The 18,132-nt window shown below is 46.1% G+C and overlaps 1 protein-coding gene across 1 annotated transcript in view; it reads right to left on the bottom strand.

The window, feature by feature from the left end:
• Positions 1–18,132, bottom strand: part of VWA8 (von Willebrand factor A domain containing 8) — a 105,359-nt gene that overhangs the window by 23,133 nt on the left and 64,094 nt on the right. The window contains exons 30-39 of the mRNA XM_015811056.1: positions 17,261–17,377; positions 13,650–13,714; positions 13,436–13,561; positions 11,705–11,836; positions 9,585–9,729; positions 8,219–8,420; positions 5,949–6,030; positions 5,582–5,786; positions 1,644–1,752; positions 282–438 (exon numbers count right to left, since the gene is read on the bottom strand). Of these exons, the coding sequence (XP_015666542.1) occupies positions 282–438; positions 1,644–1,752; positions 5,582–5,786; positions 5,949–6,030; positions 8,219–8,420; positions 9,585–9,729; positions 11,705–11,836; positions 13,436–13,561; positions 13,650–13,714; positions 17,261–17,377 (1,340 nt within the window). The remainder of the gene's footprint in view (positions 1–281; positions 439–1,643; positions 1,753–5,581; positions 5,787–5,948; positions 6,031–8,218; positions 8,421–9,584; positions 9,730–11,704; positions 11,837–13,435; positions 13,562–13,649; positions 13,715–17,260; positions 17,378–18,132) is intronic.

An 18,132-nucleotide genomic window follows, 5' to 3' on the forward strand; every position in this document is an offset into this window, starting at 1 on the left:
GGGAAGGAAAGAAGGAAAGAAGAATGGATGGATGAGGGAAGGAAGGAAGGAAGGAAGGATGGGTGAGGGAAGGAATGAAACGTGAGGGAAGGAAGGGTGAGGGAAGGAAGGAAGGAAAAAAAGGAAGGAAGGGTGAAGGAAGGAAGGAAGGGTGAGGGAAGGAAGGGAAGGGGAAGGAAGGAAGGGTGAGGGAAGGAAGGAAGGGTGAGGGAAGGAAGAAAGGAAGGAAGGAATCAGCACTAAAGAGAGGGGAATGCAAACACAGAAACAGGGAGGCTCACCTCTGCTTAAAGGCCTTTTCGCCCATCTCTCTGGCGGCCTTTTTCACCTCTTCGGGTACCGCGTCTTTCTCGGCTTGAGAGATCTGGTACACCTGGTGACCGGCATCCAGCCGATAGGGACCCCCTTTGCCTCCCAAGCCTGCGGTGTCTCTCCCACCTGGAAAAGAATTCCCAACCACGCTGTTGACCAGGAGTGGACAGCCGTTTGCTTATTTCATTTGCCCAGCTTGCAAATTCTGAACGAAAGCTAGGTGGCAGCAAAGGGTGAACGTTTTCGGTCTCTCTGGGTTGCCACCTAGTGGCCATTTGGATTTTGCACAACCCAGGCCTGGGAGCCTTAAGGCTTTAAGTAGAGCAAGGAAATTACTGGAGACGTTGATAGACTCGATTGTACCAACAGAAGACAATATTTGTAGCTCAGGGTTGAATTGTGAGGACCTTGGTGTCCTCTGAGCTTGTGGTTTTCTTGCAGACGTTTCATGACCAAATTAGGTAATATCATCACTGAAGCACTGATGATGTTGCCTAGTTGTGCAAACTCCACTTCCTTCTAGCATTGATGATGTTACCTAGTTTGGTCATGAAACGTCTGCAAGAAAACCACCAAGCTCAGAGATCATCATCATCATCATCATCATCATCATCATCATCATCTTCTTCTTCTTCTTCTTCTTCTTCTTCTTCTTCTTCTTCTTCTTCTTCTTCTTCTTCTTCTTCTTCTTCTTCTTCTCCTTCTCCTTCTCCTTCTCCTCCTCCTCCTCCTCCTTCTTCTCCTTCTCCCTCCTCCTCCTCCTCTCTGCATACTCCCCTCCCTTCTATCACCCAATGATGTTACCTAGTTGGGTCACTAAGCTCAGAGATCATCAAGCATCCCACAGTAGTAGTAGTAGTAGAGTACTTCTTCTTCTTCTTCTTCTTCTTCTTCTTCTTCTTCTTCTTCTTCTTCTTCTTCTTCTTCTTCTTCTTCTTCTTCTTCTTCTTCTTCTTCTTCTTCTTCTTCTTCTTCTCCTCCTCCTCCTCCTCCTCCTCCTTCTTCCTTCTTCTCTCTGCATACTTCCCTCCCTTCTATCACCCGATGATGTTACCTAGTTAGGTCATGAAATGTCTGCAAGAAAACCACCAAGCTCAGGAGCCTCCCGATTCAACACTGAGCTACAAATCTTGTCTTCATGTCCAAACTAGGTAACATCATCAGAGAAACAGGCCCTCCTAGCACGGATGATGTTACCTAGACTGGTCATGAAACATCTGCAAGGAACCCACCAAGTTCAGAGGGCACCAAGGACCCCAAACCCAACTGTCCTTTATGCCACAGAATCAGGTTGAAGCTACACGCACAGGAATGAAAAAATGATCTTGTACCTGTCCCACCAGCCCAAGTGTTTCCTCCAACATGGGGGGCGTTGTCTGCGTCTATCTTCCCATGTTTAGGGGACCTGACGTCCAAGCCACTGTCTCTCTGGATGGTGATCTGTTTGAGGGAATGCAAGAATTAGTGGAGGATCCATCTGGCCACATTTAGGAGACAGACATGGGACAACCTTGACCGAGGAGTAGTAATTCCTTGGCCTAAAAGAACCATGGGCCAATGCATCAATGAACAGGTTCTACAGAAATGGTCCCCTCCCCTCTCTCTCTCTCAGCCCAAATCACCTCACAGGGTTGTTGTGAAAGAAGAAAAAGGCAGATTTTTTAAAATGTGGGCCAGTGTGCTCATTGTAAAAATGACAATAAAGATTCTCTTCTCTTCTCTTCTCTTCTCTCTTCCCTTCCATACTTTCTCTTGTCTTCTCTTCTCTTCCCTTCCATATTTTCTCTTCTCTTCTCTTCTATATTCCATATTTTCTCTTGTCTTGTCTTTTGTCTTTTCTTCCCATTTTACGACTTTTCTTCCAAGGCTGTTAAGGGAGTCCCTGCAATTGTTAAGGTGTCTCATTCCTGAAACATCTTCTCTGCGTGAGTCTCTGCCTCTCCACTCCGAAACCGCAATTTTAAGAACTATGGGTACTCCTCACTTAACGACCGGTGGCTTAGCCACTGTTCGAAGTTTCTACGGACCCCTGAAAAGGTATCTATGACCCAGTTCTGAAGTTCTAATGGCTACCCCAGACCCAGCTGTCAAGGGATAGCATTTTGGGGGGGGGGGCTTGGCAATCAGGCTGCCTTTGCAACCGTTTGCAGCGTTCCACTGTCCCCTTATTTTTTTTAGTGATTTAGTGATCACGTTATTCTTCGCTTCATTTTTCCGGCGTTTATTTTTATTTCCTGCCCAAAAAAAACAACAACAAAAAAACCCGGCCCTCGAATAAAATGGATCTGCTTAATCCCCGTGACGTATGCTCAACAATTGCTCCAAAAAAGGTAAAAAAATCAGGTTTGATCACACTGGCTGAGGAATTCTGGGAGTTGAAGTCCACAAGTCATCAAAGGGCCAAGTTGGAAGACCCCTGTCTTAAACCTAACAAACAAAATGGAGGCTGGCTGAGGAATTCTGGGAGTTGAAGTCCACAAGTCATCAAAGGGCCAAGTTGGAAGACCCCTGTCTTAAATCTAACAAACAAAATGGAGGCTGGCTGAGGAATTCTGGGAGTTGAAGTCCACCAGTCATAAAAGGGCCATGTTCGAAGACCCCCATCTTAAATCTAACAAACAAAATGGAGGCTGGCTAAGGAATTCTGGGAGCTGAAGTCCACCAGTCATCAAAGGGCCAAGTTGGAAGATCCCTGTCTTAAATCTAACAAACAAAATGGAGGCTGGCTGAGGAATTCTGGGAGTTGAAGTCCACAAGTCATAAAGGGGCCAAGTTGGAAGACCCCTGTCTTAAATCTAACAAACAAAATGGAGGCTGGCTGAGGAATTCTGGGAGCTGAAGTCCACGAGTCATAAAAGGGCCAAGTTGGAAGACCCCTGTCTTAAACCTAACAAACAAAATGGAGGCTGGCTGAGGAATTCTGGGAGTTGAAGTCCACAAGTCATAAAGGGGCCAAGTTGGAAGACCCCTGTCTTAAACCTAACAAACAAAATGGAGGCTGGCTGAGGAATTCTGGGAGTTGAAGTCCACAAGTCATAAAAGGGCCAGGTTTGAAGACACCTGTCTTAAATCTAACAAACAAAATGGAGGCTGGCTGAGGAATTCTGGGAGCTGAAGTCCATGAGTCATAAAAGGGCCAAGTTGGAAGACCCCTGCCCTAAAACAAGTACATTGCAGGTGCTTGACCTGGCCAGGTGATTCGTTCTCTTCCTCTCAACTCCGTGGAATTCGACATGTGTAAGTGGCTGTTAAACGGAAGCCAAAATTACAAATCAGAGCATAATTCTCTAATATTTGAGGTTGTGTTGAGGGGGGGGGGCGTCGCTTGTGACCTTAAAGCCTAAACTTTATCCCAACACGTTTTGGTGATGTAAAATTACAATAAACATGAAACCTGGCAAATCTTACTAGCGCAAGCACAAACCCCCAAGAACTGAAACCAAGAGCAATTCGCCCCTTGACTAACATGGCAAGGATTCAGGCTGAATTTCTGGATTCGATTACAGTCGTAAGGCGAGGACGACCCGTATCGCGGCTTCGAGGATATTCATCTTTGTGATCAGCAGAGGGCGCTAACGCCACTCGATAACCAAGAGAAAGAACGAGACAGACCAGCCGAGAAAGATGAAAAGGCCGGCAGAAATTTTGGGTTTTTCCCCCTTTTTCTCTCTCTCACGACCTAGGAAAGGCATTTGAGGACTCCCAAAGCAGGGGTGTGCGAGGCCCGACAAACACAAAACACCGCACAGGAGGCGAGTCTTTGCTTTCTGCATCCTAATCACCCCATCGGGTCTGAGTGATGTGGAATGATGATGTTTTCCGAGAAGCAATTATTTTGTTAGAAAATGCTTCTAAGTCTAACGTGCAGAAAGAGAGGGAGAGAGAGGGAGAGGGAGGGAAAGAGAGAGAAAGAGAGGGAGAGGGAGAGGGAGAGGGGGGGAAAGAGAGAGAGGGAGAGGGAGAAAAGGAAAAGGAGAGAGGGAGAGAAAGCGAGAGAAAGAGAGGGAGAGGGAGAGGGAGAGGGGGGGAAAGGAAAAGGAGAGAGGGAGAGAAGGACAGAGGGGGAGAGAGGAAGAGAGAGAGGGAGGGAAAGAGAGAGAGGGAGAGGGAGTTTTCCTTTCCCTCTAAGCGAGAGAAAGCGAGAGAAAGAGAGGGAGAGGGAGAGAGAGGGGGAAAAGGAAAGGGAGAGAAGGACAGAGGGGGAGAGAGGAAGAGAGAGAGGGAGAGAAAGAGAGAGGGAGAGGGAGAAAAGGAAAGGGAGAGAGGGAGAGAAAGCGAGAGAAAGAGAAGGAGAGGGAGATGGAGAGGGGGGAAAAGGAAAAGGAGAGAGGGAGAGAAGGACAGAGGGGGAGAGAGGAAGAGAGAGAGGGAGGGAAAGAGAGAGAGGGAGAGGGAGAAAAGGAAAGGGAGAGAGGGAGAGAAAGCGAGAGAAAGAGAGGGAGAGGGAGAGAGAGGGGGAAAAGGAAAGGGAGAGAAGGACAGAGGGGGAGAGCGGAAGAGAGAGAGGGAGAGGGAGGGAAAGAGAGAGGGAGAGGGAGAAAAGGAAAGGGAGAGAGGGGAAGAAAGCGAGAGAAAGAGAGGGAGAGGGAGAGGGAGAGAGAGGGGGAAAGGAAAGGGAGAGAGGGAGAGAAGGACAGAGGGGGAGAGAGGAAGAGAGGGAGAGGGAGGGAAAGAGTGAGGGAGAGAGGGAGAGGACAGAAGGAAAGAGAGAGGGAGAGGGAGGGAAAGCGAGAGAAAGAGAGGGAGAGGGAGAGAAGGAAAGGGAGAGAAGGAGAGAGAGAGAGAGAGAAATATTGAGAGAGAGAGAGAGAGTCTGTCAATTTTCAGATCTTGGTGGGATGGTGAGGGTTCACAATTCCAGAGGTAAAGTCAGAGCTGAAAAGATGTCCTGCACAAAACTCTAGTGTGAAAACAGAATAACAGAGTTGGAAGGGATCTTGGAGGTCCACTAGTCCAACCCCGTGCTCTCCTGTCCTCCTCTCCTTTCCTCTCCTCTCCTGTTTTCTCCTCTCTCCTCTCCTCTCCTCTCCTCTCCTTTCTTCTCCTTTCCTCACCTCTCTTCTCTTTTCCTCTCCTTTCCTTTCTTCTCCTTTCCTCTCTTCTCCTCTTTTCTCCTCTCCTTTCCTCTCTTCTCCTTTCCTTTCCTCTCCTCTCCCCTCCTCTCCTCTCCTCTCCTCTGTACTCTATTCCAGGAAATTATTTCCTACTCTGCTCTCGTTTCCAAGCAAAACATTAGGGAGTCTCTAATATTCAAAATCCTTCTTCTCACCTGCACGGGCCTGCCATCTTCTTGGCCAATCATGGTTCTCCATTCTTGGAGGGATTTCTCCAGGCTTGCTAGATTGGTTTCCCACAGTCTGACGTTGCCCCCCATGTCTACAGTCACCACTCCGTTTTTCCCCAGTGAAGCCAACAACGCGTCCGTGTCTGAAATCGTGGCTAGCCAGGATGTGTACGGAGACAGATTCGTGGATCTGAAAAACCAAAAGAAGCCGCTGTGTAAACTGTAGCACTTTCTGGGTTGTTGTTGTTGTTGTTGTTGTTTAAAAAAAACTATCGAAAACAACGTTTTTCTGTAGATCCCGCAAACCCCCATCGTTGATGTGAGCCGTTTTGCAGAACGAAATAAGAATTACCTGGGAATAGGTATATATTTCACTTTCTTGGTTGTAAGATCTGCAATTTCCAAGTATCCAGCGGTTTCGGGAGGCGTCACATCTGCAAGCAGAAAAGTTTGGGAGAGGTTTTATCATCCTAACTCAGTGGTTCTCAACCTTTTTAATGCCGCAACCCCAACCGGTCGTAAGTCGAGGACTAAACCAGTCGTAAGTCGAGGACTAAACCGGTCATAAGTCGAGGACTAAACCGGTCGTAAGTCGAGGACTAAACCGGTTGTAAGTTGAGGGCTTTCTCTGCCCGGGAGCACCGCGCATGCGTGGTTCCGCCCCCTGCGCCGGCCGAGGCGTAGCTGGCAAGCGGCAGAGACGGAGCAGGCCGACCACCAGCTGGCCCAGCCCAAGGGAGGTAAGGCACCCGCCGGAAAAGGGGGGAAAATGGCGGACAAAAAAATGGCAGACAAAAAAAATGGCGGACAGCCTTGCTTGGCGACCCCGGTGAAATGGTCGATCGACCCCAAATGGGGTCCCGACCCACAGGTTGAGAACCACTGTCCTAACTCATCATCCCAATAAATCACACCTCTGCCGCGTAATACATTTTATCAGGCGGGGTACTGGAAATTATAGAAAAAACTCACAAATTATTCCCGCAGCGAGTTATATAAGGGAAGGAAATAAACTTAATAAAGGCAGGCATTTTACTCAGTTGAATGCTGAAATATATAAAGAGATAGTCCTTGACTTACAACAGTTCATTTAATCACTGTCCAAAGATACGACGGCACTGAAAATCGTGACTTATGACCGATTTTCACACTTACGACCCTTGCAACATCCACCGGGTCACGTGACCAGAATTCAGAGGCTTGGCAACTGGCATGTACTTATGACGGTTGCAGAGGCCCGGGGTCACGTGATCCCATTTTGTGACCTTCTCACAAGGAGCGTCCATGGGGAAGCCAGATTCACTTAACCCTGTTACTAAATTAACAACTTACGTGTTTCACTTAAGGTTGTAAAACGGGACAAAATTTACTTAACTGTCTCGCTTATCAACCAGAAACTGTGGTTGTAAATCAAGGAAGACCTGTAACTCGAATTATTTCTGCGGTTAAGATATTTAAGGGAAGGAAAGGAGGCAGGTTGACAGCGGCAATATAAATATACACGAATAAAAGGTTAATCAAGCCTGAGATGTGTTTCCCTTCAACTACTCATCGCGAGGGCTGGCTGGAAAACGTATTTAAGGAGCATTTTTAACAGCTCTAGAAAAAAAAAAGGGGAACATCCAGAGAGAGACGCTGAGATAAATGAGTTCAAGGTTCTGTTTTCCCCCAGCATAAGTGTCATGGTTTCGACAGATGAAACTCTCCAAAGAACTTCCAGGCATTGTTTACCTTAAAGAATCTTTATTCGAGTAGCATAACATCGGCACTAACACAATTGAAGCCAAAAACTGAATTCCCCTCCCCTGAGCACACAGTATCCAAGCACAATTACCTCCTCTAGTTAACAGTCATAAATCACATTCCCCAATTAGTTTGAAATGCAGGCTTTCCCTCCAGTTCTCCACCCGCCAATTCTTATCATCTCTTGTTTCAATAACCTTGGTTCTCACGCTAGGCCCAGTATTGTTATGTCTACCTAAACTCTCATGCACATTCCTCCCCCCCGCATCATCTAAAAGTAAGATATAAGAAGAAAATGGTTGCATTTGTAACTGTTGTCAAAGCAAAAACATCTGATGTTGACAATAAGAGATTATAAAGAGCACAAACACTGTGTTTCGATGGCTTGAACATAGGACTTTTCCCTTCATGACCTCAGAGGCTTCCAATCCTTAATTCCTCTGAAATGGAAACTACAAATGACTCACCTTTTCAGCATTGGGGTTAATAGACCTGTGTTGTTTCTCTGGATCGTATATGTGTGTGTGTGGTGGGTTGTTAAGCCAGTAACACGGTTGTTAAGTGGCTCCCCCCATTGACTTTGCTTATCAGAAAGTAGCAAAAGGGGATCACGTGACCCTGGGGAGGCTGCAACCGTCATAAGTACAAGCCAGTTGCCAACTGTCTGAATTTTGATCACGTGACCGTGGAGGTACTGCAACGTTTGTGTGAAAAACGGTCCTAACTCTCTTTTTTCAGGGCCCTTGAAACTCCGAACAGTCACTAAACGAATGCTTGTAAGTGGAGGACTTCGTGTCTATGAGGTGGGGAAAGGCTGAGGAAGAAGTTAGATGAGACCTGAGGAATGTAGGACACAAGGAAAAGAAGACGTTGTGTTACCTTTCGGATAGAGCTCCTTCAGAGGCACGTCTCCCGGGGCCAAGATCCTCACCACCTGGTTCGCGGCAGCCAGGGTGACACAATTGCTGTGCTTTGCCGTGCCGCCTCGGCTCCCTCTCCCGTAATAAAGCGGGTCAGCAGGTGAGTGTGGTCGACTGCTCAGGGGGGAGCCTCTCTTGCAGCTGAAGACCTCGTTGGGGGACTGTGGTGCACAAGGCGCGCGTGGCGGTTAAGTGGCGTTGTGTCCCGTTAAAATCAAATGAAACAGAAAGAGGGAAAGAGAATGAGAAAGAGAAAGAAAAAGAGGAAGGGAGGGAGAGAGGAAGGAAGGAAGGGAAGGAGGCAGGGAAGGAAAGAAGGAAGGTGGGAGGGAGGGAGGGAAGGAAGGAAGGAAGGAAGGTGGGTGGGAGGGAAGGAGGGAAGAAAGGGAGGAAGGAAGGAAGGGAGGGAGGGAGGGGAGGAAGGAGGGAGGGAGNAGGAGGGAAGAAAGGGAGGAAGGAAAGGAGGAAAGGAAGGTGGGAGGGAGGGAGGAAAGGAAGTAAGGAAAGGAGGGAGGGAGGGAAGGAAGGAAGGAAGGTGGGTGGGAGGGAAGGAAGGAGGGAAGAAAGGGAGGAAGGAAGGAAGGGAGGGAGGGAGGCAGGGAAGGAAAGAAGGAAGGAAGGTGGGAGAGGGAGGGAAGAAAGGAAAAAGGGAGGAAGGCAAGGAAGGAGGGGAGGAAGGTGGGAGGGAGAGAAGAAAGGAAGGAGGCAGGGAAGGAAAGAAGGAAGGAAGATGGGAGGCAGGGAGGGAAGGAGGGAGGGAAGGAAGGAAGGAAAGGAGGAAAGGAAGGTGGGAGGGAGGAAGGGAAGGAAGGAAGGGGGCAGGGAAGGAAAGAAGGTGGGAGGGAGGGAAGGAGGAAAGCAGGGAAGGAAGGAAGGCAAGGAAGGAGGGAGGGGAGGAAGGAAACGAGGGAAGGAAGGGAAGGAAGGGAGGGAGGGAAGGAAGGAAGGAAGGAAGGAAGGAAGGAAGGGAGGGAAGGAAGGAAGGAAGGAAGGAAGGAAGGAAGGAAGGAAGGAAGGAAGGAAGGAAGGAAGGAAAGAAGGAAAGAAGGAAGGAAGGAAGGAAGGCAGAGGCAAGCCATTTTAAAACCGATGAAACCTTAATTTAATCCCTTCAGTTTACAAACGAATTTCTCCAGGATTTTTAATTGAAATATATTTCAGGATGCCGGACAACTTGCCCGGATTCCATCCTTTGTCTAAACGAGGCATCCCAGAGCAGGCACGAGGTCGACCTTCCCGACCCCCAGGGGAAAAGCACGTAATCAGGGCTGCAGAACTTTCAAAAAAAAAAAAAAACCCAAAGGAAGGAAAACCCAAAGGCCTACCATGAGATCCGGGAATCCAATCACCACCGTCGCGTAATCTTCCTGGCTGGAGAAGACTCGGTTGGGGGCGCTGATTTTCTGCTCAATGGCTCGGCTTAAGTTCTCGGAAGACAGCGGATCCCGAGAAACAGCCCGGGGCACGTAGCTTTCCAGGACTGGGAAGAAGAACACAACAAACAAACTAACACAAGAGATCATCTGGATCTATTCTAAATCGTCAATCGAAGCAATCGGCGGGCTGATGGCTTGCGTTACTTATAGTTCAGGAGTAATCAAAGGAATTATTATTACTATTACTATTACTATTACTATTACTATTATTATTATTATTATTATTATTATTATTATTATTATTATTATTATTATTATTATTATTATTATTAAAATTTATATACCGCCCTATCTCCCTTACGGGACTCAGGGCAGTGAACAGGCGATACTAAAAACCACGATAATAAATAAATAGTTTCTGTTCTATTCAATCTGAACATCTCTCGGAACAGATTTTTTTGGAAGAGATTACCTTCAGTTTTGTTTTTGTTGTCTTTAATGTTTTAAATTAGCCTCCCTGTCCCGAGAGCGTTGAAGCGGACATTCGTCGTTGTGCGTGCGACGTTCCGATGAACGAAACCGGGCACTCCACAATCGATAAGAAATTAAAATGAAACGGAATAGGCTTTCGATGAAACAGGGCGGTGGATTTACGGCAGGGGTCTTCAAACGTGGCCACTTTAAGACTTGTGGACTTCAACTCCCAGAATTCCTCAGCCAGCCCTGAGGGCTGGCTGAGGAATTCTGGGAGTTGAAGTCCACAAGTCTTAAAAGTGGCCACGTTTGAAGACCACTGATTTACAGTATCTCAACACCATTTGCTCGACTTCGGTTAGCGAGGTGTGCGACGACAGCGGTCCTCGGCTCACGGCCGCGACGGAGGCCCAAATTTTCGTTGCTAAATGAAGCATTCTGCTGCTAATGAGGTTTGCCCCGTTTTACGACCTCACTTGCCATGGTGGTTTAAGGGAATCGCTGTCATCGTTCAGTTAGAAACGCGGTCGTTAAGAGGACCTGGATTCCCCCACTGACTTAGCTGGTCAGGAGGTGTCCAAACGGGATCACGTGACCCACGGGGGACACTGCGACCGTCGTAAATACGAGTCAGTTGCCCAGCGACTGGATTTTGATCCCGCGACCAGGGGGGGGAATGCTACAAGGGTCGCAAGTGGGAAAAGTGGTCATAAGTCGCTTTTTTCGGGCTCTTGTACCTTTGCACTGTTGCTAAAAAAATGTAAGTCGAGAACAATTTGTTTTATTTTTCAAAGCATCTGCCGGCCTTTTAAATAAAAGCCACTTTTCAACGCCTATTTTGATCTTTTAGCTGACTTTGTTTCTCCTGGCAAATTAGCAGGAAAGATTTTAATTTTTTTCCACAAGCTTCTCCGCCAGCCACACTCGGAGGCGCCCACTTAATTCAGCTTCTCTGGAGATGAGAAGCTCGTCTCATTTGGGATTTTCAGGCAAGCCAGAAAGGTGCTATTTCCATTTGCTACACCCTCCTTTACTTTTTTTCACAACTTTATCTGACTCTTTTTATTTTTAATCCTGTACTGTAAAAACTGCCGCAAAGGGAACACTAGGTGTTGCCTACGTCACTGTTTCTCAACCTTGGCAAGGGGAAGATGTGTGGACTTCAACCCCCAGAATCCCCCAGCCAGCCCGTGGGGACTTCAACCCCCAGATAACCCTAATCAGCAAGCGTGGACTTCAACTCCTAGAATTCCCCAGCCAGCCTGTGTGGACTTCAGAACCCAGAATTCCTTAGCCAGCAAGTGTGGACTTCAACTCCCAGAATTCCCCAGCCAGACTGTGTGAACTTCAACCCCCCAAATTCCCCAGCCAGCATTTGTAGACTTCAACTCCCAGAATTCTCTAGCCAGCCTCTGTGGACCTCAACTGCCAGAATTCCCCAGCCAGCAAGCCAGGGAATTCTGGGAGTTGAAGTCCACACATCTTCAAGGGGCCCAGGTTGAAAAACACTGGCCTATGAAGCCATGTCTTCTTAAACTTTACAATCCCATAATTATGCAGACAACGGGAAAAAAAACCACCCCAAAGATGCCGACAATTCGGTTTTAAATTCCATACCCGTGGTTAGTCCAAATCCAGTTTCTCCTGGTTCCTCGGTCAGTGGGTGTAATTGGCAGATGCCGGTCTCTTCCACAGCCAGGTGTAGTGGCTTAGTCAACAGGTACTTCCTGGAAATCAGGAGGAATTTATCCGTGTTTTAAATGGCAGATTTAAATTGGCCAAATTTAATATCCTGTCTTTTTTCCCCCAGGGACTTTAAAGTGGCAGGCAGGATTCTTCCCCACTTCTGCTGGTTTCCCAATAGGGGAAGTCAAGTCCCCAATAGGAACTAGGCCAGGGGTAGGCCACCTTGGCTCTTTTATGACTCGTGGACTTCAACTCCCAGAATTCCTGAGCCAGCCACGCTGAGGGGAAAGGGAGAGGTTTCCAAGCTGAGCCATGCTGGCTCAGGAATTCTGGGAGTTGGAGTCCACGAGTCATAAAAGGGCCAAGGTTGCCTACCCCTGCCCTATATCAGAGGTCCTCAATCTTGGCAACTTTAAGGCTCATGGACCTCAACTCCCAGAATTCCTGAGCCAGCCACGCTGAGGGGAAAGGGAGAGGTTTCCAAGCTGAGCCATGCTGGCTCAGGAATTCTGGGAGTTGAAGTCCACAATAACTCTCCAGGGCACAATTCAACACGGTATTAAACGTTGAATTCAGTTACTTTTATTATTGGTGACCCTGTTTTCGTTGAAATTATTGTCACTCTTGTATTTCTGGGGTCCGTTGAAATCAGTCTAAGCGTAGAACACATTGTAGTAGCCCAGAGGTCTTCAAACTTGGCCCTTTTATGACTTGTGGACTTCAACTCCCAGAATTCCTCAGCCAGCGTGAGGGAACCATGACCCTTTTATGACTTGTGGACTTCAACTCCCAGAATTCCTCAAACAGCGTGAGGGAACTATGACCCTTTTATGACTTGTGGACTTCAGCTCCCAGAATTCCTCAGCCAGCCTCCATTTTGTTTGTTAGATTTAAGACAGGGGTCTTCAAACTTGGCCCTTTTATGACTTGTGGACTTCATCTCCCAGAATTCCTCAGCCAGCGTGAGGGAACTATGACCCTTTGATGACTTGTGGACTTCAACTCCCAGAATTCCTCAGCCAGGCACGTGTGCCTGGCTGAGGAATTCTGGGAGTTGAAGTCCACAAGTCATCAAAGGGCCAAGTTTGAAGACCCTTGTAGTAGCCCAATCAGGACATTAACTAAGCATGAATGATAATGAGCAGGGTCTTCTAATCCAGAAATCAGTGATTATTATTTGGGCACATATCCCTGCCAGCCATGGTTACCAGCTGCTCCTTGAGCAGAAGCTTCAAGTCCAGGAAGATACCCCCCTCCCCAAATCATGCACCAATTCTGCTCAGGGGAAGAGCTATATCTGCTATTTAACCTAACCGTGTTTCTCAACCCTGCCCACTTCTTAAAGAGGGGTGGACTTCAACTCCCAGAATTCCCCAGCCAGCAAAGCAAGCATGGCTGGTTGGGGAATTTTGAGAGCTGAAACCCAAAGCTCTCCAACAGGCCGAGACTGATTAGATAGATCAGGGGTAGTCAACCTTGGCTCTTTTATGACTCGTGGACTTCAACTCCCAGAATTCCTGAGCCAGCTGTGCTAGCTCAGGAATTCTGGGAGTTGAAGTCCACGAGTCATAAAAGAGCCAAGGTAGATGGTACCCCTGATAGATGATGTAAGATGATGCTATTAGAAAGGTTGTGCCTACTGGTTGGTTTTATTTTCCACCAGAAGCCACCGGTCTTCGGCCACTAAAAAGACAGACTTGAGACTGATGGGCAGGGAGATGGTGTGGGCATTGCCCTCCAGGACATCCATCACAGTAAGATAGCTCCTGAAAGATAAAAATGTTTAAAAAATCAGATTCAGGAGAACCCCAGGAGGCATCTGCAAGTATACAAAAAGAAGGAATCCATTCTTACCCTTCCTCTTTGTAAAACACCAGCCAATTCTTATGCGCGAATTCCTTGCACATTTTGTGACTTGTCTTCTTGGGAGGAGGGGGGCGGGTGATGATGATGATGATGGTGATGATGATGGTGATGAGGAGGATGATGATGAGGAGGAGGAGGAGGAGGAAAAGACAGAATAATCAATGACGGTTCTTTGGTCAAATTGTCCCATTCGCTAAAGCAGCGGTTCTCAACCTATGGGTCGGGACCCCATTTGGGGTCGATCGACTATTTCACGGGGGTCGCCAAGCAAGGCTGTCCGCCATTTTTTTTGTCCGCCATTTTTTTTGTCCGCCATTTTTTCGCCCTTTTCCGGCGGTTGCCTTACCTCCCTTGGGCTGGGCCAGCTGGTGGTCGGCCTGCTCTGTCTCTGCCGCTTGCCAGCTACGCCTCGGCCGGCGCAGGGGGCGGAACCACGCATGCGTGGCGCTCCCGGGCAGGGAAAGTCCTTGACTTACGACCAGTTGGGTAGTCCTCGACTTACAACCGGTTTAGTCCTTGACTTACGACCAGTTTAGTCCTCAACTTACGACCGGTTTGGTCCTCGACTTACGACCGGTTTAGTCCTCGACTTACGACCGGTTGGGGGTCGCGGCATTAAAAAGGTTGAGAACCACTGCGCTAAAGCTTTAAAACCTCTTTGTTACAAGATGGAGACTTGGCTTGTTCTAGGAAAAGATTCTTCAACACAGATTTAACACGGAGGAGAAAAACGTCACGGTCCGACCCCAGAAGTGCTAACAACCCATTTCTTATTCTCTCTGCTAAATAAAATACAGGCAGTCCTGGACTTAACGACAGTTCGCTTAGCGACGGTTCCAAGTTACGACGGCATCGGGGAAAAAGTGATTTATGACCATTTCCCACACTTACGACCGTTGCAGCATCCCGGTGGTCACGTGATCAAAATTCGGACGCTTATCAACGGACTCGTATTTACGACGGTTGCAGTCCTCTCTGACTCAGACCTGTAACCTGTCTTAAGAAATGTCACTACGTGAATGAATATTTAATATTGCATGTATTGAACAGCTGCGAGAATAATATTTCCCCCATTTTGGGAAAAATGAAAATTTACCACCTGACCAGATTATAATCCCGAAAATCTTAGAATGTGCAGAAATGGGTAGACTAACTTTAGAGATTAAAGAGAAAGAAGATTCAGTTTATTTTCAAAACATGGGAAAATTTTTATCCATGGTTAGCAATACGATAGAACGAGAAAGGACGGTGAAGTTTAACAGGATGAATGATATTTATTAATTAAGCTTTACTTTTATGATGATTATTATGAGTGATTATAACTGTTTAGTATTATAACTCCAATATCTCAGGGGCTGCCACAGAGAAGAGGGAGCCAAGCTATTCTCCAAAGCCCCTGAAGGCAGGACAAGAAGCAACGGATGGAAACTAATCAAGGAGAGAAGCAACCTAGAACTAAGGAGAAACTTCCTGACAATGAGAACAATTAACCAGTGGAACAACCTGCCTCCAGAAGCGGTGAATGCTCCAACACTGGAAGTTTTTAAGAAGAAACTGGACAGCCATTTGTCCGAAATGATATAGGGTTACCTGCCTGAGCAGAGGGTTGGACTTGATGACCTCCAAGGTCCCTTCCAACTTTATCATTATTATTATTATTATTATTATTATTATTATTATTATTATTATTAGCTGTACCCGGCCATGCGTTGCTGTGGCTCAGTCTGGTAAAAGCGTGTGTTGCTTTTACGTCCAACAGATGGTGCTGTTTTTCAAAAAAAGCATGTTTTTACCTATCACAGGTGTGACATCTATATAATATAGGTATATAAAAACACGCGCATATTCGAATGCAACGTTGTGTCAAAATTTCAAAGCAATCGGTGAAGAACTTTCGGAGATTTAAGATTTTGAACAAACGAACATTTACATTTTTATTTATATATAAGATGATGATGATGATTATTATTATTATTATTTACTGTCATTTAATATTTGTACCCGGACGATAGTCTGCTTGCTAAAGCGTTGAATTTTTTATTGGGGGTAACCCCACTATTGTACCTACCCCTAACCTTATCCCAACCCCATCCCCTAACCCCATCCAATATCCATACCGATCTTATCCCTTCCCTAGCCTTATAAAACTCAATAAAACATTTATAAAAAAAAAAGAAAAGAAATTCCACTACGTGTCTCCACAAATAACCCTTCTTAAGACAGCCTCACTCAGCAGGGTTAAAGTTGAACAAATAAGGGGCGAAGTGTGAAGCCGCAGGATTGTGTAAGGAGGAATGTTAAGCCTTAAAGAAGCTTAAGACACAACAGTGTCATATTAGGGGGAAAGGTACCGGAATTGCTCGTTAAACTCGTGTACTCAGATAAGACACTGAAAAAGGGAAATCCATACGGGATTTTAGGGATCCGGGGATTACCCCTTACGGGAAAAGAACTCGTCTTGAAGGCTTCTACGAAATCCAGATGCAGAACTGTGTTTAAAGACGGTAACTAAAATACACCAACAACTTATCCTTGCAACTTTAAGATGGATGGACTTTGCCTCCCATAATTCAGCCAGGAGTCCTAGTTGTTTAATGAAGGCTTTGTTCGCCCCACAGGCAACAATTAATCCCCGTAACAAGATGGATTGAAGTCGTTATTTTATTTCCACAGTGACATGTTCACAGATCGGATGGGCACCAAACCAGGATCTTTTAAGATCTATAAAAACTCAGAAGGTTCAAAAAGAGGGCCACGTTGCCTTTTTAAAAAAACAGAATTATATTAATTTATTTTATTTTGTTGCTGTGTTATTTTATTTTATTTTTATTTTCTTTTATTATTTTTTATTTTCTTTTATTATTTTTTCTTCTTTTCTTTTCTTCTTTTATATTTGCTTTTCTTTTCTTTTTTAACTTTATTGTATTTTTATTATTTTATTTTATTTTATTAATTTAATTTCATTTAATATTTATTGTATTTTTTATTTTTTTAATTTCATTTCATATTTATTGTATTTATTTTTTTAGTTTCATTTCATTTCATATTTCATTTATTTTATATTTTATTTTACTTTACTTTATTTTATTATTTTTATACTTTACTTTATTGTATTTCATTTTATGTTCATGCCGTCCATCCATCCATTTGTCTGCAGCCATTTGCAGCTGAAATGGTGTAGGGTTTCCTGCCTGAGCAGGGGGTTGGACTAGATGACCTCCAAGGTCCCTTCCAACTTTATTATTATTATTATTATTATTATTATTATTATTATTATTATTATTATTATTATTATTATTATTATTATTATTATTATTATTATTATAGTTGTTAAGTTAGCAACGCGGTCGTTAAGCGAATCCGGCTTTGCTTGTTGGAAGGTCACAAAAGGAGATGGCGTGACTCTCGGGACAATGCAACCGTCGTAAGTCCATGCCAGTTGCCAAGCCTCTGAATTCTGATCACGTGATCAAAAAGCGAACTTTTGATCTCTCGATCAAAAGTCCCTTTTTTTTCCCCCAGTGCCGTTGTAACTTTGAACGGTCACTAAACGAGGGGTTGTAAGTGGGGGGCTGAGACAGGTGACTGAGATGTCTTACCTCCTCCTGTTTTCCTCCCCACCAGGATGTTCCCTTATGCGACGCCTGGATATCCGGTAACAGGGTGAGTCGGCTCACGGCCCCCGTAGTTGTGTCCAGCAATAAAATAATGTGATTCTGTAAGAGAAAAGGGAAAAAAGAGAGTAACTCTGTACACTTTGGAAGACGTACAAACGTAGATGTCCTCGGTGATCCCTTTCGCTTAAGAGTCACACAACCCAGGTTGGAACCGAGGGTGAATTTTGACAGGTCGGAAAAAAACTAGATAAATCTTTTTTCCCCTCCGAGATTTATTCCCTTCCGCCAAATTTGGTCCTCGTCCCGAGTTCACTAGAGGGCATTTTCTTCTAGTGTGGAAAATCCCTATTTGTTTTCCTTGCAGCAAATCGCCCCCCCCCCCGCTCCCCACATTCCTAGGGGGGCCCATAAACCATCAATGGTGGGCAACGGGCCAGACGCGGAGGTGTTCCTGAAAGCCCGTAATTTCATTTCCGTTTTTCGCCATTTTTAAGGGGAAGATGTGTAAAGGATTAGACTCTGAGCCTACAAGGGGCGTGACACAGTTAAGAGAGGCAGTTTGGTCCAGTGGTTAAGGGAGTGGGATAGAAAACAAAGGACTGTGAATTCTAGCCCTGCCTTAGCCATGGGAGGAGGAGGAGAAGGAGAAGGGGGAGAAGGAGGAGGAGAGAAGAGGGGGAGGAGGAAGAGAAGAAGAGGAGGTGGAGGAGGAGGAGGAGAAGGAGAAGAGGGGGAGGAGGGGAGGAGGAAGAAGAGGAGGAGGAGGAGAAGGGGGAGATGATGAGGAGAAGAGGGGGAGGAGGGGAGGAGGAAGAAGAGGAGGAGGAGAAGGAGGAAAAGGGGAGAAGGAGGAG

Source organism: Protobothrops mucrosquamatus, unplaced genomic scaffold (genome assembly GCF_001527695.2).
Source record: "Protobothrops mucrosquamatus isolate PMUCROS unplaced genomic scaffold, P.Mucros_1.0 scaffold28, whole genome shotgun sequence".
Taxonomy (NCBI): Eukaryota; Metazoa; Chordata; class Lepidosauria; order Squamata; family Viperidae; genus Protobothrops; species Protobothrops mucrosquamatus.